Source organism: Hemiscyllium ocellatum, chromosome 24, assembly GCF_020745735.1.
Source record: "Hemiscyllium ocellatum isolate sHemOce1 chromosome 24, sHemOce1.pat.X.cur, whole genome shotgun sequence".
In the NCBI taxonomy this organism is placed as follows: Eukaryota; Metazoa; Chordata; class Chondrichthyes; order Orectolobiformes; family Hemiscylliidae; genus Hemiscyllium; species Hemiscyllium ocellatum.
This window is the reverse complement of record NC_083424.1, coordinates 43,944,604-43,971,005: the sequence shown is the minus strand read 5'-3', so window position 1 is coordinate 43,971,005 and position 26,402 is coordinate 43,944,604. Positions and strand designations below refer to the sequence as shown.

At 40.7% G+C, this 26,402-nt stretch overlaps 1 protein-coding gene across 3 annotated transcripts in view; it reads left to right on the top strand.

Annotated features, from left to right (window-relative positions):
* The window catches only part of acads (acyl-CoA dehydrogenase short chain), a 190,530-nt gene that overhangs the window by 152,025 nt on the left and 12,103 nt on the right, over positions 1 to 26,402 (top strand). For all 3 annotated transcript variants that reach the window (XM_060843729.1, XM_060843728.1, XM_060843727.1), the window contains one exon: positions 19,605 to 19,661. In XM_060843729.1, the coding sequence (XP_060699712.1) occupies positions 19,605 to 19,661 (57 nt within the window). The remainder of the gene's footprint in view (positions 1 to 19,604; positions 19,662 to 26,402) is intronic.

Below are 26,402 nucleotides of genomic sequence, written 5' to 3'. Positions count from 1 at the left end.
AAACATTGATTCTCCTGCTCCTTGGATGCTGCCTGACTTGCTGCGCTTTTCCAGCAATGCATTTTCAGCTTCTTCCCAGATGGGTAACCTTCTTTAACCTGACAACACCCTTTCTTTAATTTTGGCCTCTTGCACATCCCCAATTTTTATGTCTTCAGTAGCTCAGATTTTACCTCCCTAATCCTCTCCCTGTTACTTTAAACCACTGATTAAAGTCTACCTCTATGGCCCTCTCCCATCTAATAGATTCATAGAGCTATACAGCATGGAATCAAACCCTTCAGCTATCTTGTCTATGCCAACCAGATATCCTAAACTGATCTAGTCTCATTTGCTAACATTTGCCCCACATCCTTCTAAACCCTTCCTATTCATTATACCCATCCAGACGTCTTTTAAATGTTGTAATTGTACCAGTCTCCACCACTTCCTCTGGCAGCTCACACGGCCCTCTGAATGAAAAAGTTGTTGCTCGTGTTCCTTTAAAATCTTTCCCCTCTCACCTTAAACCTATGCCGTCTAATTTGGACTCCCCTACACTGGAAAAAAGACTTTGGCTATTGACCCTATCCATGCTCCTCATGATTTTATCAACCTCTATAAGTCATCCCTCAACCTCTGACGCTTCAGGGAAAAAATGCCCCAGCCTATTCAGCCTCTCCCTATAGCTCAATATCTCTAATCATGGCAACATTTCTTTATATAACTCCATGCCAAATCTTCTTTGATAATCCTCATTTGAAGTGCCATGGGATTTTAAAACGTCAAAGATGCTATTTAAACACAAGTAGCTGTCATTGTTGCTGCATGAATCCCAAATAGAAATTATCCTCAAAATATGTGCATTAGTTTACCTGAAATTACATGATCTTGGCACGAGATTTCAGATTTCAGATATTTCAACATTTGCGATATGTTAGAAAGGAGATATAAACATTTTGTTCCCTACTTTTGCTCCCTTCAATTTATCAAGTCCAGGAAATCCTGCAACTGTGCTTTTAATGAAGTATTTCACATGATATGCCACATGATATTTTTTCCAATATTATATGCTGCTTAAAAATCACACATTTTATCAAAAATTTTTATCTTGTGCACATCAAGACAATGCACAAGAAATACCAAAGTAAAAGGAAAACCACATTTGTACTGAATGGGAGGAGAGTATTGATTGGTTGGAAGTGAACCCTAATTGTTGGAGAAATTGCCATGCTACATGTGATTCTGCAATTGGACAACATTTGGTACATGATCCTGAGTGTGTACAAAATTATACTAATTGCTAATGTTAGGATTATCAGTCAAATTTAGAGCATGGTCCACTTGCATGTACTAAAAGCTTCACGTATTAGCTCACAGGGTCTTCTTCCTTTCAGACAGAAAGAACTTGTACACGCTCTGCATCTGTTTCAACTCTATCCAGACCCCTGATGTGGTCACCTATAGTAACCTGAACAGTCAGGTTTCAGTGCAACTAAAGAAATGACAACCATTCTCTAGCTCATTTCTCAGAGCAATGCTTTGACCAATCAGAATCAAACTATCTTGTTTGAAAGTTAAACAAATTTTGGCACTTAACTGTTATTCTCATCATTAACTGGTGCATTCTCCATGACAATGCCTCAACCAAACAGAGTTCACTAACCAACCAATAAGCACTCTCCTCTCATTCATTAAAAATGTGGTCTTCTGTTTAATTTGGTATTGCTTTTAAATTGCCCTATAAGTGCACAACAAAAAGTTTCTGCAACAGGCCTTTAAGAAAGTACACAGTCAGTATGCTTTGCACATTCTGGAAGGTAAAATCACATTGTTTTTGTTTTGGGAATTGAAGATGAGCAAGTGCGTGAAGTAAAAGTGTGCAAACATATCAGGGAGAGTGACCACAATTTCGTGAGATTTAATATTATTTTGGGAAAGGACAGAAATAAATCAGGAGTAAATGTTTATAACTTGGAGAAGGCAAATTTTGCAAAACTGAGAAGTGATTTTGCTGAGGCAGACTTGACAGGACTGCTAAAGGATAAATCAGTGGTAAACCAGCAGAAGGTACTAAAAAGCAATATCCTTGAAGCACAAAGCAGACATGTCCTCTCCAAAAATAAGAATGGTACTGCCAAATCTAGACATCCGTGGTTGTTTTGAAAAATACAGGGGAACATTAAACAGTAAAAAGAAACCTTACATAGTCACAAAAACAAATCCAGTACTGCAGATTATCTAGAGAAGTACTAAAAGGATCGTGTAACTAAAAGAGTAAAGTAATCAAAGAGAGGATGTAAAAAATTGTTAGCAAGCAAGATAAAAGAAAACTGTGGTGAATGGAACCAAATGAATCAAATTGTTTTTGAGATCCTTGAGTGAAATTGTTAATCTGGACCGATCAGGGAGTCCTGGCTGACAGATATAAACAAGGCATTCAGAATCTCCTCACTGTGGGGACTGACTCTGAGCTGGCTGGCCACAGCCAGTGTACTGTGCACAAGTAAATAAAGGGGGTCTAGGTGACGGGATACCGACCTCTGTGCAGTCATTTCAAAAACCCAAAGATGCTTTAGCAGTGTATAAAGAGCAAAAGGATAGCTAAGGAAAAAGGTGGGACCTATCAGAGATGAAGAAGGGAGCTTGTGTTAAGATGCAGAGGATATGGGAAAAACTTTTAATGATATTTTTGTGTCTGTGTTACACAGAAAAGGGATGATGTTGATTTGGGATTCCAAGAGGATCAATGTGAAATACTGGACAAAATAATCATAATGAGAGAGGATTGGAATTCTTGAAAGTGGGTAAGTTGTCGGTGCCAGATGGATTGTTCCTGAAAATGTTGAAGGAGGTCAGGGAAGAAATACCAGAGTATCTGAGAAGGTGAGCTGTCAAAGGACTGGAGGAATGCAAATGTGGTTCCTTTGTTTCAAAAGGATAATTGTTAGGAAATGCCTAACAATTAGAAGCTTGTTCGTCTTACTTTAGCGATGGACAAATTGATAGAATTCTTCCAGATAAGATCTCTCTTAGAAATGCATGGATAATCAGTATGGCTTTGTTAAGGAAAGGTCATGCCTTACAAATTTGACTGAATTCTTTGAGGAAGTGACATGGAGGATTGGTGAGGGTACTGTAGTGGATGCTGTCTAGATGGATTTTAGTTAGGCATTGACAAGGTCCCATCTGGCAGACTCGTCAAAAAAGTAAAAGCTCAGGAGATACAGTGTAATGTGTTAAATTGGATCCAATGTTGACTTAGTAATAGGAAGCAAGGGGTAATGGCCGATGCCTCCCTTGCAAATGAAAAGCTGTTTCAAGTGGTGTTCTGCAGGGCTGGATGTTGGGACCCCAGCTGTTTGTTTTCTACAAAAACAACTTGGACATAAGCGTAGAGGGCACAATTGGGAGATCTGCAGACAACACAAAAACTGGCCACGTAGTTGATAGTGTAGAAGTAGCTGTAAGCTCCAGTATAATATAGATGGGCCATTGGAATGAGCAGGCAAGTGGCAGATGGAGCTCAACACTGGAGGTAATGTATTTATGGAGGTCAAACAGTAAAAGGGAATACACCATAGATGGGAATATACTGAGTTATCAGTCCAGGCTGAATGTGTTAGGGTTTTTTTCTCCTGCTGTATCGGAGGCTGAGGGGTGACCTTTTAGAAGGTGAATGGTGGAGTTGACTTAATGGACAGCATGGCCTAATTCTGCTCCTATATCTTATCTTTTATCAGCAACACTGAAATTATGTACTAATAAACAAATACTGTTGCTGCCAAATTACAGCTAAACACAGACACTCTACCGATATTTCCAATTATTTGCTTTGAAATTATGGGTCTTATACTGGGAAAGCCAACCTATTTCAAATAGAAATTTCTTATCTGTAGTATGTCAGCTGAAAGAGAAATAAACTGTCTCTGGCAGCAATGTGTGAGCAGTAATGGAATTTGCAGAAACAGCTTGCTTTCAATCATGTCTTGCCACGTAACAAATTTCAAACTGATGGTTTATTCTCTTCTAGCACCAAGCGTTTCGACATTATTGTAAGCAGAGGCAATCAGTAACAATTCAATACATGAGAAACATTCAGACTTTCCATTTTGGAAAATATTTTCTGTGTACTATATAATTGCAGCTATGGTTCTGTGGAATGCAGCATTGCAGCTTTGAAGGTTGTTATTTCAGAAATATAAATTACATTCTTGCTTCAAAATAGACTCCCAGTTGCCTAAATAACACTAACGACACTATTTTTGTAAATGAGAAAAAATGATACTCTGAGCGATATTTATTACCTATGATTGAGAACTTTGAGCTAAGAAAATATATCATGCCAGACTACACTTGATTGATAGTCTTGTTTCATACCATACATGCTCTTAACTCTTTCCACTTCTCTCCTGCTGAAACAGGCAGTCCTCTTGTATCACAAGTTGCCACATTTCATGTATAAATGACAGCTGGGTATCCAAGGGCACCATAGTAAAGACCTATTCTGTCGGCATTCAAGGTCAATACACAGATAATTTAAACCAAGGACCTAGAGCAGGATCCCAGTTAATTTAACCACGGAATGGTTATAGCACAGAAGGGAGCCATTTGGCTCATTGGGTTCACATTGTCTCTTTGTAACAGCCACTCAGCTAGTCCCATTCCCTCTCCCAACAGCCAGGCAAATCTTTCCAGGTAATTATCCAAACTCCCTTTGGTTGATTCTGCAGTCACACACTTTCAGGCAATGCACTTCGGATTCAAAACACTTGCGTTAAAAATGTTTTTCCTTATATCAAATCAGGTTATCTGCCAGTCAATTTAAATCAATGTTTTGTTGTTTTCAACCTTCCTATCAAAGGGAATAGGTTCTCCTTATCAACTCTGTCTGGACTCTTGTGGTCACTTATGATGATCTGAACTGTTATGTCCAGATTTTTACTCTTGAGAGAGGTACGTAGAGTTGAGAGAATTTCTGGCTCAATGGAGCCTGAAATAGCTCTACAGAGGCAGGTAGCCTGCCACCAAGTCCCCCTTTACTTACACCTTGACACTGATCCAACTCCATCATAGGGCAACTTTCAGAGTGTCTGGATATCTGACACTCCCTTGTTTTTTTTAATTTTCAGCCAGAGCTCCCTGAATGGAATCAGATTTATCAGTCTGGTGCAGGGAAATGTGGAAATACTGGCTTACAGATCAGGATAGGTGATCCCAGCATAAATGAGCAGGTTGCTGGGTGTAGAAGTGGGCTGGGCAGACTGCCTGCCTCTAGGATAAGGCACTGCGTGCAAATTTTAAAAATAAAGAATAAAACATGAAATATCCATGCAGCTCTCAAACTGTCGCACACCTCTATGTCCCACCCATGCCAGAAAGTGCCACCTCATGCTCTCACTCACCCAAAGGTCTTCCATATCTACTATGCCAAGCTATAGCGCCTCCAGGGCAGTACGGTGGCTCAGTGGTTAACACTGCTGCCTCACAGTACCAGAGACCTCAGTTCAATGACAACCTCCGTCAACTGTCTGTGTAGAGTTTGCACATTCTCCTCATGTCAGTGTAGGTTTCCTCCGGGTGCTCCTGGCTTCCTCCCACAGTCCAAGGATGTGCAGGTTAGGTGGATTGGCCATGCTAAATTGCCCCTAGTGTCCAAGGATGTGCTGGTTAGGTGTATTAGTCATGGGAAACGTGGGGTTACAGGGATAGGGTAGGGGGATGGGTCTAGGTGGGATGCTCTTCAGACGGTCGATGTGGATTTGATGGGTCGAATGGCCTGCTTCCACTCTGTAGCGATTCTATGGTTCAAACGCCGCTTGACCTCCAATTTAAAGAAAAGGGTGAACAACTTGCATAACATCAGGGGCCTCCGTTCCAGGAGATCCCAGGCTCAAGGCTGCTACTTCATGGGACAGACCAATGCTAAACATAGAGCAAACAGCTGTGATCAGCCTCTGATAGAGACTTTTAAGTACAACTTTAACCCTTGCAATGCTGAATTCAACATTGGCGCTTCCTACATATAACTGGTTATTCTGTTTAATATTTTTGAGGGAAGACCACACTGGGAAACACAAAGTACTCCTTTTGGTAAGGTACTTAACTCGTCACCACTCCTTCCCCCATCCGCCATATCAAATACATACTCACATGTCTATCTCTACATTGGGCTTGTGATGCAGTATGAGGCTGCTGTATGCTCAGTTCCCATGAACTGGTACATGGGCTTCGGGGATCTTGGGAATACATTTTGCTAAGGCCAATGTCAAGGTGAGAATAACGTCAAGTGACTGACAACACTCTTACGTATGCAGTCACACATAATCTCGGCACACTTAGAAGTTGGGAATCGGGCACCTGTATTTTGGGTGGGAGGATAACAATATATTCAGCCTCCAGTAAAGAAGGAACACCACAAATTTCACAAAGATAAGATAATACTCAGCTATATCGCATACAATGTCTTATTTATTTTGTGCTCAAGAAATTATACAAATGTAAAAAATAGGAGCAGAAGTAGACCACACAGTCTCTGAAGCCTGCCCCGCTACACAATACCATCATGGATGATCTACTATTAGAGCGTAAAAAGTACAAAAGAAACATTTAACAAAGTGGATCATTCATGTACACATTTAGTCATTAATATTCCACATGCTAATACTCCACATGCTAAATAAGGATTTAGACAAGCTAGTTAGTGCTCTTGGGCAATTATGCCATCTCCATAAATCGCTTATTCTGGATTTATTACACAATATTTACTGTTCCACATCTACGAATACAAGCAAATTTTAGAGACTTCCGCAAAGAGGACACTAAAGTGAAGTACTGCTAGGATAAGGCATGAGGGACACAGAAACAGAAGTGGCAAAGGCCTAAGATTTCTCTCCTGTGCCTCCACACTCACTTCCCATAGTCCTTTGTATTCTGAATATTCTTTCACCTATACTCATGGCCACTCATATAATTCATGCCAATCTATACCCTCCATCCATCCAACTTGCACGGGGAGGGAGTGGTGATGAGTTAAGTACCTTACCAAAAGGAGTACTTTGTGTTTCCTAGTGTGGTCTTACCTCAAAAGTATCGACTCGAATAACCAGTTATATGTAGGAAGGTCCAAAGTTGAATTCAGCATTGCGAGGGTTAAAGTTGTACTTATAAGTCTTTATCAGAGGTTGATCACAGCTGTTTGCTCTATGTTTACAAGTTTGCAAGTTGTTCACCCCTTTTTTTTAAATTGGAAGTCAAGGGGGGTTTGAATCATAGGATTTCTACACTGTGGATCTGTTCCCACTTAGTGCCAATTCATGTCCATCAAAGCCTCCTGTAACCACCTTTTGCCCTTATATCGACTGTGCCAAATCTCCTAGTGTGCACCATTAGTGAAAATCCAAGCCAAAGTTGGCAGGAATAGGAAAGGGGTTGGAGGAATATGGGCCAGGGTGGGACCGGTTTAGTTCGGAATTATGCTCAGCATGGACTGGTTGGACTGAAGGGTCTGTATGACTATGACTGGAATGTCAGGGAAACCCTCTCTTCTGTGCTTACCTGCCATGCTTAGTTAAGCACTTCCCAACAAAGATTTACCCTCTACTGTGACTGGAGCACCAACACTGGATGACATTTTTTTCCTCTTTAGGAGAATGAAAGAAAGACCTGTATTTTACATAAAACTTTTCACAAGGTCACGATTTTTCAAAACCATTTACAAGCGATATTTCTGAACCGAGGTCAAAATGTAACAAATGCAGCAAGCAATTTCCACACAACCAGCAGTGGAAAAAAATGACTAGATATTCTGCTTGAAGTGTTAGCTGATAGATACAAATGGCCAGGACTCCAGGAGGATTCCACTACTTCTCTTCAAATAGTGGCAAGTGATCTTTTTACATCCACCCAAGAGGGTAACAGGAGTTTGCTTAACATCTCATCTAAAATATAGCACCTCCTACAGTACAGCATTGCCTCAACAGACGCTGTGCTACTAACCCAACCGAATCTATTAATTCAGCACAGGCCTGACCAGGGACAAAACCTGAACTTGCACAGACTGTACAACAAAATACCACACCAGGGATGAATGCTAAATCATGTAATTTATAGCAAATAAGACCATTCAGCCAACAGTGTTTGTTAGACTCTTTTAGAGTTGACTGCTTCCATCCTACACATCAGCTGTTTTCCAAAACCCTGAAAATTAAATCTCTCCAAGTACTGTTCAATTGCTTTTTGAAGGTTTCTGTGGAATCGGGTTTCACTATTCTTTCAGGCAGTGCATGCTAGAACAGGGGGGAGTGCGAAATCATTTCTGCTCTAGTTCTTTTACCAATCATTTTAAATCTGTAGAACTTGGGGACGAGTGGCAGAGTGGTTGATGAGGTGCCTTCGAGAAAGAAAGCGAAGGTTGGAAGTCAAGGATAGGTGTTCCAAGTGGCTGAAAATGGGATGTGATGTTCCACAAGGATTAGTGCGGAAAATAAAGCTCTTCACAATTTTTATTAATGAATTGGACCTTGAAATCAAAAACATGATTTATAAATTTGCTGACATCATCAAATTGGTGGAATGGGGGTGGGATAGTTAATAACAATGTAGAAAGGCAACAAATTACAGAAGGATGTTACAGTTACTGAACATCTCTGAATGGGTTGACTAGAAAAATAGGTAACATTTTTTAAAAATTAAAGCAGATTTGTTGCCTTCTTGTGGCACAGTGATAGTGTCCCAACCTCTAGTTCAGGGGGTCTGGGAGCCCCGGATTCAAGTTGCCAGAGGTGTGGAACAACATCGCTGAACTGGTTGATTCGAAAAATAGGTGAAAGCAGACTTGTTGGGACCCTCTTGTGGTGCAGTGGATAGTGTCCCTGCCTCTGGACTGGGAAGTCTGCTCTAGAGGGATGTTCAAGTCCCCTCTGCTCTAGAGGGTGCAATTACCGAAGTTATGTTAAACTTGTTTCAAAGGTGGGTTAGACTGAACCAAAGATCACAGTGTGCAATGGCTGAATTACAAAAAAGATAAAAAGACTGGAGAGTGTGAATCAAAGGCTTATACAAGTGATGTGATGAAATGCAAGACTTTACATTTTAAGAATGGATTGGCAGGCTGGATCTCTTTTATTGAAAAAGGTGATAGGTCCTTTAACAGAGTTCTTTAAGATTATGGAAGGTTTTGATGGAATGGATAGAATGTTTTCTCTTGTGGGTAAGTGCATTGCTAGAAGCCATCAATATTAGTGAGTGATGAGTTCAATGAACTTGGTTCAACAGTACCAGAGAGAAGAGGAAATTGGCCAAGCATATGAAAGAGAGGCAAGGTTATAATGATAGATTTTAGCTTAGGAATGATGGGCAGAGGATTGAATGGAGCATTGTACTGATATGAACTGACCAAATGGCCTTACGCAGTGCTGTATAAGCCTATGTAATTGTGCAGAAATCTCTGATCCCTGGTTACGGACCCATTACCAAGGAGACAGCTTCTCCGTTTTTGCTCTGTTCAAAACCTTGTGATTTTGAACATCTCTATCATGTCTGTCTTATCCTTTGCTTCTCTAACCTCACATTTGCCAGAGTCCCCACACAAATGATGACCCTCATCCTTGATATAATTGTACATAATATCCAGCTGAGGCTTAACTAGTGATTTGTAAGGGTTTGCATGACCTCTTTGTTTTCATGTTCAAAGCCTTTGTTTACAAGGCTAAGCATTCCATGTAATAAAAATAGAAAGTGCTGGAGAAATCAGAGAAGTTCTGAAGAAGGGCTATATTTGGATGTGAAACATTAACTGTGTTTCTCTCTCCACTGACATTGCCAGACCTGTTGAGTTTCTCCAGCATTCTCTTATTTTATTTTAGATTCCCAACATCTACAGTATTTTATTAATATTCTATGCAATTGCTTAACCGTTTCATTGAGTTACCCTGTCACCTTCAAGGATTTATAAATAAGCACCTTCAGGTCCCTCTGTTCTTGGCACCTCTCTCAAACTGTATCATTCACACTGTCTTTTCATGCTGTTTCATCATCATGACTAACAGCTAATCAGCAATCCATTTCGAGCTGAATAAAGTGGTGCTCCCTACCAAACTTTGGCTTCTTGCAACCAGGTCTGATGAGTGCAAGACAAAAAGCTTTGACTTTGTGGTGTGTGCGTCTCTCTCTCCCTCTGTCTGTCCGATAATTGCTGTGTTACTGTAACACAATTCACCACAGCCGAAGAAATGAACCTCACCCAACAGCTTTGATGATCTAATTTTCAATTTTAATATTAGCATTTCTTTGACCTTTACTCATTCACAGGATGATGGCAGTGCTGGCTAGGCCAGCATTTATTGCTCAACCCTAATTGCCCAGAGGGCAGGTAAGAGTCAACCACATTGCTGTGGGTCTGGAGTCACATGTAGGCCAGACTAGGTAAGGATGGCAGTTTCCTTCCCTGAAGGACATTCAGATCAGTGCTCACTCCCTAGCTATTCACAACCTAAATAAATGATTTGGATTTGGGGTTAATAGTAATATCCTCAAATTTGCAGATGACACAAAACTGGAAGTGAGAGTTCTGATGAGGATGCAGAGACATTGCAAGGGGAAGCTAACTTGGCAAAGGCATTTGCAGACAGAACCCAACGTGGAGAAACGTGGAAACAGAGAATATAAACAGGCCATTCAGCCCTTTGATTATTCGTATCAGTCCCTGTTGTCACTTTCTCCCCACATCCTTTCATCCCTTTAACACTAAGAACTATTTCTAACCCCTTCTTGAAAACATTCATTGGTTCAGCCTCAACCCCTTTCTGTGGCAGAGCACTCCACAGGTTCACCACTCAGTGGGTGAAGAAATCTCTCCTCATCTCAGTCCTGAATGGTCTGTCTCTCATCCTTAGACTGTGACCCACCCGATTCTAAACTTCCCAGTTGTCAGGATTATCCTTTCTGCATTTACCCTGGAATAGGTGGGGGAGGTGGGTAGAAACCACTGACTGAGAATAGGGGACAGGCTATTTCATTCTGAGATTAGGGGGAGTTCCTTCATTCGGAGACTAGTGGTTCTTAGAAATGTTCTGCCCCAGAGAGCTGCAGAGCCTTGGTGACTGACTATGGTCATGACTGAGATTGATCAGTTTCTACATATTAAAGTATAAAAGGACATATGGATAATTGATGAAAATGCTTTTTGAGAAGGCATGACCATGGTCACATTGAATGCCTGAGTGGATTTGGAAGGATGAATGGCCTACTCCTGTTCCTATTTCTTATGTTAAGTTTAAGAGGGAAGCAGAACGCTTGAGTTAATTCAGGTTTAGACTGTGCTGAAACATGGAAAGTCGAAATTTGACGTACGAGCTGATGGGTAAAAAAGCATTTCTGGCCCTGTTTGAGAATTCGATGCCACAAGGCAACAATTCTTCCTGTGACCCTGAAGAACCAGTTTGCTTGCCACAGAGCAAACACAGTGATCGATAACTCATTAAGTCAGTCATTATTCAAATAGAAAATGATCTAAGTAACTGTCTTCAGTTCACGGCTTTTTTTTAAGATGTAGCTTTGAACAACCATCTGCTCTGGCTGTGTGCCCAGTTCCAGCACACAGCTGTATGCACACTCCCCTTGTCTAATTGTTCCTCTGTCAGACCCAGCTCAGTGCTCAGGAGGCAGCTGCATGGCACATCACTCAACAATACTTGCTTTTGTTTCACTTAAAGTGATGTTGTCTGTGTAGTTGCCCACCTCCCTACCTGTTCTCTCTTTACAGCTGTCACAACCTTTATTAGTTGTTTCGAGTCATCGGAGTTCCTCCTGAAAGGTATTTCTGACACAACAGAGCCAGTGTCGCTATTTATTATAACAGCTATAAATTCAAAGTCTCTGGCATTTCCATGAGGATTGCATTGAATTTTACAGAGCCGTCTTTGTGTAAGTACTTTGCAGTTCATACCAGCATCTACTGTAGATAATAGCAAGGCATCCATCTGAAGGCTTTTGTGTAGAATTGCTGAAACATTCAAACAGCAGGAACTTTCACAGTTACTGCACGAGCTTCCTCAGGCAGAATTTATGGATGTTCTAAAACTCTAAGAGGCTTTGTGCAGGCTTATCAGGACTGTATTCATCGAGTTTAAAAATAAGTTCTCCCCCCATTCAAAGAACAGTGGAACATACGCTATTTGAGAACAAATTGGTAGGCGTAAGGATTGACATAGAAGTAAATCGTTAGTTCTCAATATTTCTTTGCGGTACACTCACGGAAACATTTTCAAGATTCGAGCAGAATTTTTTGGAATTGTGATTGGATAGCAGAGTCTGCTGGCTGATTGATTACCATATAGGCCATGAGTAGACATGTCTATGTTGTAAGAACTGGCCCAATGCTTGCTGTGTTGGGCCAGCATAGCCTTGGAAGGAGTACTAAAACAGATTTTAGGATTTCTATTTGCGTAAGTAATGTATCCAAACCAGTGTAAAGGTGGCATGGAACATACAGAAATATGTAGCTTTCCATATTGGAAACCTGGACCTCATTTTATTGCTGAAACATGAATAAAGTGCCAAAACATTTCTAGGCTTCAGTCTCCTGGATTTCACATGGTTTTTAAAAGTGACTTTTGCACTAGCCTGGAATTTGGGGGGTGGGGAGGGGAAGTGTAATGGCATAATACAATTAATCCGAGAATGGTTACAGAACAGAAGGAGGTCATTTGGCCTTTGTATCTAAGCCAGCTTCTCCTAGGAGCCACTCAGCCCATCCCACAGCCTCATCTTTTCCATTTGATCCTGTGATTTTTGTTTGGTTCAGATATTTATTCAATTCATTTTTAAAGGCCGTGATTGAGTCAGCCTCCAGCAATGCGTTCCAGACCCTAACCACTCGCTGTGTAAAAATATTTTTTCTTGTATTTGTTCTGGTTCTTTTACCAAGCATCTTAAACAGATGTGCTCTATTCCTTCACCATTCAACTAAGAGGAGTGACTTCCACCTAAGTGCACATCTCTCTCATGATTTTGGACTCCTCTAACAAATCTCCATTCAGCCTTCTTTTTCTGTGGAGAATGGCCCTGGTTTGGTCAGTCTATCCATTGAATTGAAGTTATAATCAGATGGATCAGGCACCTGATGTAGAAACAACTCAACTTTCATTGCCATGGAAATGGGGGCATGAGAGTTTGTCAGTGGTGATCCTCCTATCCCTTGAGCTGTCTTGCTGTGGAACATAACTGGACAGTTAACAGTTTTCAAGATTTGATTGTGATATTCTGTACCCCTACACCTGTACCCCTACATTTGCATGGATGTGACCTTTGGCAGAACCTTTTGGTCGAACTTTCTCAAAAGAAACCACGAGGAAGATATCCCAGAGTGATCACCAGCCACTGTCAAACCTACATTGATACACTCGTCATAATGCCCCTAACTGTCTTGGATTGAGAATCAGAACATATATTTTTCAGGTTGGATCAGCACAGGGATAGATACCAAAATGTGCCAGTTCAGTTCCGCCATTACAATGTATTTTCATGTGTACAGGAATAGAACTTTCAGGGTTGACCATTGTACAGGACATTGGTGAGGCCTCATCTGGAGTGCTGCAGTTCTGGTCACCCTGTTATTGGAAGGATATTATTAAATTGGAGAGAGTTCAGAAAGAATTTACCAGGATATGGAGCGTTTGAGTTATAAAAATAGGCTAGATAGGCTGAGATTTATTTTAACTGGAGCATAAGAGGTTCAGTGGTGACCTCATCGAGGTTTATAAAATCATGATGGGTGTATATAAGGTGAAGAGTAAGGATCTTTTCCCCCAGGGTGGGGGAATTCAAAACTAGGGGCATATTTTTAAGATGAGAGGAGAACGATTTAAAAAGGACATGAGGGGCAACCTTTTTACACAGATAGTGGTTTGTGAGTGCAATGAACTGCCAGAGAAAGTGGTAGATGCAGGTACTGTTAAAACGTTTAAAAAACATTTGGATAAGTTTGGAGGGATATGGGTCAAACACAGGCAAATGGGACGAGTTTAGTTTGGGAACGTGGTCAGCCTGGACTAGTTGGACCAAAGGGCCTGTTTCCATGTTGTATGACTCTATAGGATGGTTTTTTTTGAATAACATCAAATGTAGCAACACCTTTATTTCAACAGTCAGCAAAAAGGACTGCAGATGCTAGACTGTGTGGTCACAGTCATGGCTGCATTTGGAAACCCCTTTCACTACAGTGATTTCAACACTTCTTCATCCCCAGCTTTTTTAGCCTCAGCTAAGGATATTGATGATTCAAACTACCTTTCATATTCTTCAGATTCTTTCTAACTTTTTTTCTCCTTGTGACACTCATGGTTAAACTGTCCCTTTTCCTTCAAATTTGACATGCAGGGAGTTTTCTCTACTGTCATCTCTAGGTCTACCTGGGTTTGCACTGGGAATCATGAATAGTTATCAGATTAGCCCAGAAAATTGATTGCAATTAGCAGTGGAGGTTAACACTCAGGCAAGACAAAAATAACTTTAATCCAAATTTGAGCTGTTAACTGTCCAGTTACGTCCCATGGAATAACAGCACAAGGGATGAAGGGATCTCATCCAAACCCGATAATTAAAATAATGTCTTTCGTGTTAAGCCCATTGGAGAAGCTGAACATGAACAGGTCCAAGGGGAAAAAAAACCCATCAAATATGGCGTTCTCCTCTTTTCAGGCCCCCAAATTTTCTCTATTGTTCCCCCTTTTTATATCTAGTTTATCAGTTAACAATCATTACCTGTTTTCTTCTAACTATAACTTGTTATATTAACATATTATCCTGTTACCTTGCCTGAACAGCAGAGACACAATTAGTCTGCCACAATAAGGTATTTCCTATTCTCAGCATTCAGTAGTTCTGCCACCTTCCCAATCAATGAGTCATTGAACAGGCTTGTAACAATGCTGAGAAGATGCTTATATCTGCTGTCATAAATCTTCAAGCATTTGATGTATCTTACTTCCATATGTAAGCTGGGAGCTATTCTAAAAATCATGTTTCTTTCAGTTATTCAAGGACTGTTATGTAAATGCTCTATTCTCTGTTCCAGCTCAATAATATTAAGATGATGGTGTCCTTTTGCCATGTGAATTCAGGTCTACATCTGCAGCAATTAGAAATGATTGAACATTCTGCAAATTCCAAAAGGAGTTGGATGCATAGGTGAAATGGACAAATTGGCTAGGTCAGAGAAAGAGCAGAGCAGTGAAACTAGTGAGATACTTGTTTCTGCCTAACAACTGCTGGATTCTCTTGTTCTGTCACAGAACTAAGAGCATTATTTACACAATACATAGCAATTCAAGATAAAAGTTACCTCTGAGCAACATTTGACTGAGTGACCAAAATGTATATTCAGACACCATCTCAGAACAGTGAGCTTGCGTTCACAAGCGCCCAAAGACTCAACCTGCCAGTTGAGTCTTAAAAATCTGTAAATTATACTGCAGCCTGTGTAAGACTGCCTCCTGGAATTGACTTTGTATCTCCAATGTATTTTAATTTGGATGATATGAGGAAAAAGAGTTGTAATTGAAAACCACTTTTCCAATCTCAGGACATCCCAAATTGCTTTACTTCCAATTAAAGGTTTTTTGAAGCAAGACACCAATTTACAGGTGGCACTATTCCACAAACTGCAATCTGTTAATGATCAGAGAAACTATTTTTAGAAAGTTGGATGAAGGATAACATTGACACTTGGAAGAACACCCTGCTCTTCTTTAAAGTGCTATGGCATCTTTTATGCCATCCGAAATATAAATGGGGCCTCGTTTAATACTTCTTCAAAAATATGGCACCCTTGGCAGTGCAGCTTTATCAGCACTGGGCTGCTAGCCTCGATTTTACTGAAGTCTCTGAAATGGGATTCAAACCTCTGACCCACCAGCAATAGTGCTAACGACATTGATCTTGCCAAGATGGCAATGGAGGAGGGCTCCAGAGCTGGAGCTCATCGGCTCTGTCAGCTTTTCTTTCTTGTTTTCTTGCTTTCCTCTTTCTGTTTTTCTCAGTTTTTCATTTCTCTCCTCACCTTCTGAAGGCAGCAGCGGCGACAGCAGCAGCTGGGGGCTCTGGCTGTGAGGCGGCTGGCATGTCCAGGCAGAGCTGGCGACATAGTGGGTCTGGAGCATGGAAACAGCTGGGGGCCTGGAACAATACCAGACCGACACTCCAGAGGGAGAGCGGGAGTCGGCAGCCAAAGGTAGCCATTGGCGAGAGTGGAACAGGCAGTCCAAGGCACGGGCAGGGTGAGGTCAAGCCCAGCTCAGAAAAGATGGAGCCCTTGTGGGGAATGTGAGCCCAGTATAAGTTGCATATGGACTCTGGTGTTGAACTTCTAACTGTGTTTCTTTGTTTTTCCACTTTTTAATAAGAAAGACTGTAATGCTTTCTTATTTTCCTGCCTTGAACCTAAGATTCTGTACCCAGGTACCTTTGTATCCAAGATGGCGCCGTAAGTGGCGACTTGTAAACTTTTCATCTACCCACGTGAGTATGTGTGACCATCAAACCTAATTCAATTCAACTGAGCCAAAGCTGACACTAACTACAGTGGAAGGGCCCTGTAGTGATAACTGTCAGATATAACTAGCTCATAATCATGTAAACTTTTATTGTGGGAGAGTGCAATGCGCATGTTATCCTGGAATTAGAAATATTAAACCACCCAGCCCAGAATGAAATGCATGCCATCTCCGAAACATTAGCTTCTTTGGCCAAAAATCTTGAACTTGTGTTAGAAAAGCAACATTTTATATTCTGTAACATTTCTTGGCAGCTGAGCAGTTCAGTTTCCTGATTGGTATTTGGATTATATGCGATCAAGGAAGATAACTCGCTCTCAGTAAGTCAATTCCTTTTAAAGCTGTGATTAGAATTCAAGGTCAAGCTGAACCTTCTCTCTGCAGAATGAATTTAATTGGTGAAACATCTAAATCGGTAACTTTGCCGAGTTGTGGTTTATTGTCTGCCTTTGTGAGAGGTTGGAAGACTGATTGTCAGGCTTGTTTTATTTATTAGATCAGAAAGTACCATTATTTGGATTGTGGGCATTAAAATTGAGAGGATTTAGGCAAAAGAATTTGACAAACTGAGCTGGCATTGCACTGCACTGCCAGTTGCAATTTTGCCTGCGTACATTCACAGCATTTTCAGTCATCAACATAAGCGTGCCTTGCCCTTTCAAAGTCCTGATTGCCTTTAATGGAAAATAAGGTGCAGTGTTTCCCTGTGTGGCCTGAGTTTATCGATAAAGAATTGTAGCTAGATATAATCCACAATTACAATAACATTTTCAGCACATGTTAGAAAAGTGCTGCTATACCCACGATAAGGATTATTTGCCAGTAAACTACACATAATTTTTATTACGAAGTGTTGTGTTTTGAGATGGTACTACAAATGGTGAAGAATAAGTTGGCGTATGTGGATAGCTTTCAACGAAATAGATAATCTCTTGTGGAGAAAAAAAAGAATGTGCTTTTTTTAAAGTACTTTTCATAACCTCAGAATGTTTCAAAGCACTTCAAGGCCAATTGAGTACAATTATATTATAGGGGAAGATGGCAGCCAATTTGTACACAGCATAGACTATTCTGAGTGCCAAACAGCATAAGCAGCAAATGATAGATAAGGCTAAGCAATTCCACAACTAACATATCAGATCTAAACTCTGCCATCTGCCACATCCCAGTTATCAATGATGATGGACAACTAAGCAACTCACTAAAACTGAACTGAACTAGCCATGTGATGGCTGCAAGAACACGTCAAAGGCTAGGAATCCTGCCACAAGTAACTCACCTCCTGACTCTCCAAAGCCTGTCCACCACCTACGAGGCACAGGTCAGGAATATGATGGAATATTCTCCACTTACCTGGATGAATGCAGCTCCAACAACACTCAAGAAGCTCGACACTATCCAAAACAAAGCAATTGGTTTGACTGGCATCCCTTCCATGAGCATCCACTCCCTCCACCACCAACACTCAGGTGCAGCGTAGTGTATCATTTACAAGATGCACAGTAGATATTCACCAGGACTTCATAGACAGCACCTTCCAAACCTATGATGACCATCTTCTAGAAGGATTCAGTCAGCAGATACTTTGAAACACCACCACCTGAAATTTCCCTTCAGGCCACTCACCATCCTGACTTGGAAATTTTCCTTCAGGCCACTCACTATTCCTTCATTGTGATAGGAGAAAGCGAGGACTGCAGGTGCTGGAGATCAGAGCTGAAAATGTGTTGCTGGAAAAGCGCAGCAGGTCAGGCAGCATCCAAGGAGCAGGAGAGAAGGGCTTATGCCCGAAACGTCGATTCTCCTGCTCCTTGGATTCTGCCTGACCTGCTGCGCTTTTCCAGCAACACATTTTCAGCTTCATTGTGATAGGGTCAAAATCCTAGAATTTCCTCCCGTAAAAGCTTGACGGGTCAACCCACAGCACATGGACTGCAGCAGTTCCAGGCAGCAGCCCACCACCACCACCTTCTCAAGGGCAACGCGAGACTGGCAAGAAATGCTTGCCCAGCCAGTGGCGCCTACATACCATTAAAGAATGTTTTAAATATGCTGATTCCCATTATGAAATGCTGATGGTTGGCATATATGAATTACGCAGATTAGTCAGCATCTAAAAAAGGAAGCCAGATGGTAGTCTTTTGAGATTTGAACTGAATATAAATATACGTTAAAAAGTTATATTTTTCTCTCTATGATGTGTGTCTTGTGCATACTGTTGAATTAGAAACAGAAACTGAAGCTGTGTAATGATACAGGGATCAGAGTTGGACTGGAGTAGTACAGAGTATGAGCTATTAATCGGAGTTTGGCAACATTCCAGTTGACTTTGGGTCATTATGTGCCAATTGGGTGGCAATCTTGAATAGCAGTGTATTATACTACTGTATTTTATTTATTTTAATTTAATGAAGTCTTGATTTCCTGGCATCAGCTCTAAGGGATATTGAAGTCTGTGTGGCATTAATGACACTTTGACATTTTTAAAAGTCTATGTTTTTTGTTACCTGTTTGTAGCGTAGAACATTCCAAAGGTAATCTTGTAGCATTGCATCTTGCATTATGGATAAAACAGACAGATTTGGCTGCACCTATTTAATATTGCAGCACTGTTGCTGTCAGCAGTCCTGACTTGCTGTGAAATAAATGAGGTAGTGTCACTACACAAATCACTGGCAGCAAATGCAATGAGCTGGCAGCAGGGTTACAAGCAGACTAAGCACCCAGCCTGTCTGTGCAGGCCATGGGACAGACTCTGGCCTGAAACTGAACATGGTGATCAAAAGCATTTGAACAAAAGTGCACAAGCAGTCTTGGCCAATGTATAGTTGAATCTTTGTTGCCATTGCTGTAAATCTATCCTCCAACAGATATCGGGCAGCTTCCTGAGTACCCAACGTGCTTTGTTAAATCAGACAGAAATTCCTGAAAGACTTCAGAGTTCATTTCAGACTAGTAACATTCATCATAGCATTGAAAGTTGTAATAAAGTATAGACAATGTATCTTATCCGCATGGTATGAAAAGCTGTTTTCTCGCTAATTGAATTTTGATGTTTTTCCTGTTTTATAGGAAGCTGCAATGGCCAAACTGGCAGCATCTGAGGCAGCAACAAGTATTGCTCACAAAGTAAGTGCTGTAGTTGTCCATTGGCATAGTTTTGATTGAAACATGCATCATGTATAAGTATTCCAGCATGAAGGTGTATGAATTTGTGACACAAGTTCCTGATCAAATTCCCTACACAATTACTTCTTGATGATATTTCCTTCACAACAAATTCCTGATCTTGGACAGGAGCTGACCTCCAGTCTCGTCTTACCTCGTGAGATGTGGACGACTGTTGTACACATCTGAATGACGGCTAATGGAGCAGCACTTCCAACAGCTTAGCATCTTCCACACTCTTGTCTGGGGAATGGATCAGAGAGCAGGGAATCTTATACAAAAGCCTTTATTTCAAGTGGGAGAATAATTTGGTATATGTTACTACTTTCTTAGACTCCTGTAATAAGTTCCATTCCTAAATTATTTAAAGGCATTTATATGGCAAGCCATTGGGAATGCTCAATAAGTGCCCTAATTGTCTTGGGACAGCTCCAGATGATCTTTGTATGTTTTTATGCCCCTCACTTCATTGATGTATAATTCAGACATTATGACTGCGTAAAATGTGGATCTCCATTTAAAAATGGGCATCTGATCAATATATTACAGAAAGTTTGACAGTTGCTGTGAATGGTTGAATAAAGAGTCAAAGGGTTAGAATTTAGAGCAGCATAGTCACTCAGTGGTTAGCACTGCTTCCTCGCATCACCAGGGACCTGGATTTGATCCAGGCTTGGGTGACTATCTATGTGGAGTTTACACATTCTCCCCAGGTGCTCTGGATTCCTCCCACAGTCCAGAGATGTGCAAGTTAAATGGATTGGCCGTGCTAAATTGCTCATAGTGCCCAGGGATGTGCAGGCTAGGTGGGTTGGCCATGGGGAATGCGGGGTTTATAGGGATAGGGTGGGATGCCCTTCGGAGGGACAGTGCAAACCTGATGCACCAAATGTCCTCTTTCTGCACTGTAGGGATTCTATAATTGTATTAAACCAACATTTTAGTTAAACAAGAAGTCAAATTAAATTGAAAAATAATAGAATGGTTAGAAGAGTGTATAGATCCAACTACATTTTATGCATTTGAAGTTGTGTTTTGTTTTTTTAATGCTAACAACTTACTTTTTATATTAGAGAAAGCGAACAATCTTTGTCTTTGTGTAAATTCATCTAATGATTAGACTGGTAGGTCCAGGGAGAGACAGATTTTGTGGACTTGATGTTTTAAGGAGTAAATAATGATAATGTTCGTGTAGAGCCTGTTTTGTTTTTCTAGTCATTCATTAGAATTTTAAGTTAACAGATGGGTGGGAGTTAAAGAACTTGATTTTTCGAGTGCAACTTCACTGTGAGATGTCTGTGTCTGGATTTAATAAAGATGGGCTTGGATGCCATTAAGAAGCTTACAAGTGGGGATTCAATAATAGAATACAAAAAATACTCACTGGTGTGAATCAAGTCCTTTAGAGATGTTAATGTTGTGTTTTTAAACTGTATTTAACTTGGCTCCAAATTTAACTTGTCCAGTATGGGTTCATGAAGATGAGTTGAGTTTCAGCCCCAGTTCAGATATGTAATTAAATTCATCTGTCCAATCTGAATAAACACTCACTTATTACAGCATTATCTAAAATCCCTCTTTCAGGGAATGCTTGTGCGCACATAGATGTTTCGAAGGATCTTGAGTTGATATTTCCTCTTGGATGTGTTTGTCAGCACATCAGAATGGGATCATTACTGACAGCAGCAAGGATATGTGTGGTGGGATCACCACATGTGCAGCAAAGGGAGGTTCATAGGAGAGGTGATAGAGTTGCAGGTGATACTTTTCACATCACAGGGTTTACAAACAGAAGCTTACCTTCCTTGACCTCTCAGACGACTGTGCTTCTGCAGTTCGCACCCCCAGATGTGAAAATCTCAGACATTTGGAGCTTCCTAAATGAAGAACAGCTTCTTGCTGAACTTTTGAAAATGAGCAACTTTCTCATCTCTGCATTCTTACAGAGCACAACCTAAGTCATTGCCAAGAAATCCCAATGGCTATATATAAATGCATACAGCAGGATGCTGATACCTTATTTACCAATTATGTAAATTTCCTGTGACTACAAAACCAGAATAAGTAGACACTCCAGCTTCACCTGTCTGACTGGGTTTGTGGCCCTGAACTACCATTGTCTGCACACCCACAACAATACAAGCCCAACCACAGCTACCAGGAATGTTTATAAACCACGAGGGACTTTCATTCATCAGAGTCCAAATGTTCAACATTCCAGACTTTTCCCACCCAGGGCACAGACTTAATAGTTGACTCAGTGGAGATAAGGAATGCCCACTTTAAACCTAACTCATGACATCACTGAGGAACCTTGCCAATGATGCACCAGAATACTACAGTGAAAGTTGTTACCACCAAACATTTCATTGAGCAACCCAGTGGCATATTGAAAATGCACTTCAATCACTGAGCCATCCATTGCAAAGCTGCATAATTGGTTCCATAATGGGTTGACATTCATCAGGAGACAAGTAAAAGAGTAAGTTGAGACTTGGGTTGCAATAATGACCATGATGTGGAAGTGGTGCAAATTAATCATTTTTTGTGCCATTATATATAAAAGCTAGGAAGTGTAACAATGCAACAGTTTGTCAAACAATTATGTACATGCCTTTGATGAGTTATAATTTTTTAACTTACACCTCATATTCCTTAGTGTGGCATAACCAGTGTGGATTTTGCCAAGGTAGAGGTAGGCTGCTCAAATACATGCCATAAATTCTGAGTAGCTTTTATCCTATTCTCTGAGCAATGATGCCCTGCTGGCCCTGCTCAAGACTGCTGCACCTCTTGCATTAGTAAAATCTGAAAGATGAAAAGAAAAGCTTTAGCAATTGAAATGCAGACTCAGTCATTAGAAAAGAGATACAGGTTGCCGGAGAAGTAACTGAGCAGAAATGGAAGTGTCGCACTGTTAATGCAGAACAGCCATAAAAACCAGTCATAAAAACAATCTGGTATTTTCCCTGAAGTGAGTTCAAGTCACAAAGACCAGCAATTATCTGAAGACACGTGGTTTGTAAGAAATGTGTTATTGAAAAAAACATCCAATGTTTTCTCAAAGATCTTTTTTAAAAATTCCAAACATCTCTGCATCCTTCAAAGTGCGCAAAAATTATTAGATACAAAGCCATCATAAAATAAGAATTATTTCATGACAGGCCAATGAAATTTCGGCACAGGTCAAAATGTGTACTTACCTTAAAGACCAGGCAGTGCTCAAAGCTCAGGGAAGGGTGGCCCATCCAAACTGATTTTCACAGAGTTTAAATTGTATTAAAAATGGGTCAAATCAAAATATGGCAGTAGATGAAAAGAAGGATTAGTTTATCCTGAGACCATCTGGTCAGCGTGTAACAGTTAGTAGTAATGTAAACATTGTGAGGGAATTAATTTGTCGGGCTTTTCAGTACCAGTCAGAACAACCCTGTGTACAGACACTACATAGCAGCTTTATCATCCTGTCTCAAGTATGTTAACTTGAAAGAAGAATAACTTGGAAAATTCGGGTGTCTGTGGTTTAAGTTTTGAAGAAAATTTCAAGCAATTAAATATATTTAATTTGTGAAAAAGTAGAGAAATTATGGAATGCTACAGACTATCTAGCTTTTCCTATCTTCCAGTTCTTAAACCATAGCCATGTATGTCGGTGCGGTGTGGGATAGTTCACTGTAGATGACAGTTTGTTGTGGCAACATGTCATGCACTTTGTAGTAAGGAGTTATGGATTGTGGTGATAGAGGCTCCAGCACATGGCTACCTAGGAATCTGTCCTGCTCTTCCTGCTTGCTATTGGGGTGTGTTGGAAGGATTTGCAACTTCATACTTGCCCTGTTTCACCACATTATGGACATAATTTTCTTGATCATCAAGTTCTAATCATTCAAATCCAGAACCTCTGGTTCAGAGGTAGGGACACTATGCACTGCATCACATATCTCTTTCCCTTGTGGTATTTAAAATGTATATCCAAGTAAGTTATTTTTATTCGTTCATGGGATGAATATCACTGGGTCGGTCAGACCTATCAATTCCTAATTGCCTTTGAGAAAAGTGGTGGTGCCTTCTCAAACCACTGTTATCCTTTGGATGTTAGAAAGGGAATTCCAGGATTTTGACCTTTGCAGATGTCAGGAATTTGTGATGCATTCTAGGTCAGGATGTTGTTTGGCTTGGGAATGAACTTGATGCTCCCATGCATCTGCTGCCTTTATTCATCTAAGTGGTCAATGTAATGGGATTGGAAGGTGCAGTTGAAGGAGCCTACTCTGTGCCTCTGTCCGTCAGTGGTAATGGGAGTGAACAATGAAGGTGATGCATAGGGCGCTTATCTCAGAATCCCTGGCCGCTGACCTGTTCTTGCATCCACATTGTTTATGTGGCTCATATAGTTTGTGGTCAACTGGTAACCGTGTGATATTGATGATGGGGGATTCAGTGAGGATAATATCATTGGGAGGTGATTATGTTCTCTTTTGTTGGCACTGATCATTGCCTGGCACTTGTACTTATCAGCTCAGGACCCTTGAATGGTGCTGAACATTGAGGAGACCTGATTCATTTGCTGACGGAGCAACAGGACATCATAATCAACAGGACGTTTCCGTGCCCAGGTTTGGCTTGATGCTATGAGACTTCATCAAATTCAGAGTTAGTATTCTCTTTGAACAACCTCAACGATATAGCATCTGATGGCAATCAGATCTGGCAAGTCTTTGTTGCCAGTGAGACAGGACTTACCCAGAGACAGCTGTCCCCATTTTGGTGTGAGCCCTCAGTTGTAGCAGGGAGGACTTTACAGGGTCAACAGAGCATGGATTGCTGCTTTTGTTTTATGTGCCTAGCTTCTTCTGCTTTTAATTCCTTTTCAAAAGCCTTGCAACAGTTAGTTACAAGTAAGTGGCTTATTTGATCATTTCAGAGTTAAGCGTGGGCAAGGTGTCATTTGGTCTGGTGTCATACATAGTCCATACGAGGTAAAGACATTGGTGATGCTGATCAGCATGCAGATGCATTGGTTTCTGCTTGCAGAACTTTGATTGGTGAATCAGCTGGATTTTTGCAACAATCGTGATTAGTCACCATTAGACTAATTGCAGATTTATTAATTGAGTTCAGATTTTTCCATCTGCAGTAATGGGACTTGAATTCTTAATTACCTGAGATTCAGCCCAGCCCTTTGGATTACTAGTCCAGTGGCACTGCCGCAACACTACTGCCTCCCTGTTAAAGTGATTCTTGCTTCAGACATTGGCCATATTTTCAAGCAATGCCATCTAGATTGCCATCACTCTCTAGTTAAAAACATTTCTCTTCAGGTTCCCCTCTAATCATTCCACTAATTACTTTAAATCTGTATGAAATATCTGTCTGAAATTTAAATGTGAAACCTGTTTTTCAGATAACAAAGACACATGTAAGGTTAGACAGGGAACACAGGACTAGACACAATAGCAACATTGACAATATATATTTTGGAGATTACAACTAATTCCTTCTCCCCAGAGGCTGGTGAGCAGGTGGTACAAAATAATGCACCATCTGTGAAATACTGTGAAATCCATATTTCTGGAGATGTAGTAGTCATTATTTGCCATCTTGGTAGAGATCAGAAACTATAAAAATGAAAATCCAAAATCCCCATCATTTATGAAAAGACTGAACCCACAAGATTTCATGCTTTTAAACAAGATACTTTTTATTATTACAAGAGTCAAACAAAGCAAACACTAAATACTATCTTAGGTAATCAGCTCTACTCTGAAAGCTAAAATAAACACAAGTTAAACATGGATTGACGGATAAATTGCAGTTGCTTCTAAACCATAAATTACACATTAAGTGGCAGATGCAACTAAAATAGATTAAACAAATTGATTCAGCATTCTACTCTGCTTAAATGTCATCTTTCAAAATTCTGACTTGTTCACGTGAAGTTCCAGCTCCTCTATTCCAGATCCCTAGGTGATACAGAAATGTAGAAGATAGGAGCAGGAGTAGACCGTTTCCTCCTCAAGCCTGCTTCACCATTCAATATGATCATGACTGACTATCAAGCTCAATACCATAATCTTATCTGCCCCACAAATCCCTTGATCCCTTCAAACACAAGAGCTATGTCTACCTCCTTCATGAGAGCACATATTATTTTGGCCTCAACCACTTTCTATGGCATTGAATTCCACAGACTCACCACTCTCTGGGTGAAGAGATTTTGCCTCACCTGAGTGTTAAAAGGTTTACTGGTAATCCTGAAACTATGACCCTGGTTCTGGACTCACCCACCATCAGAAACAGCTTTCCTGCATCTGACTTATCTTGTTAGAATTTTATGGGATTCTATGAGATCCCTGTCACCTTCTAATCGCCAATGAATACAATCCTAAATGACTCAATCTCTCCTCAAAAGTCAGTCCTGCCATCATTGGAATCAATTTGGTAAGTTTTCACCACACTCCCTCCGTAGCAAGAACATCCTTCTGGAGGTAAGAAGACTAAAATTACACACAGATGTGGCCTCACCAATGAGGCTGAATGATTGTAGTAAGACATCCCTGTTCCTGTACTCAAATCCTCTCACTGGTAGGGCAAACATATAGTTTGCCATTTTTACCCCTTGCTGCACCTGAAGGCTTACTTTTAGCGACTGAGCGTGAGGACACCCAGGTTTCATTGAACATTTCCCTCTCTCAATTTACA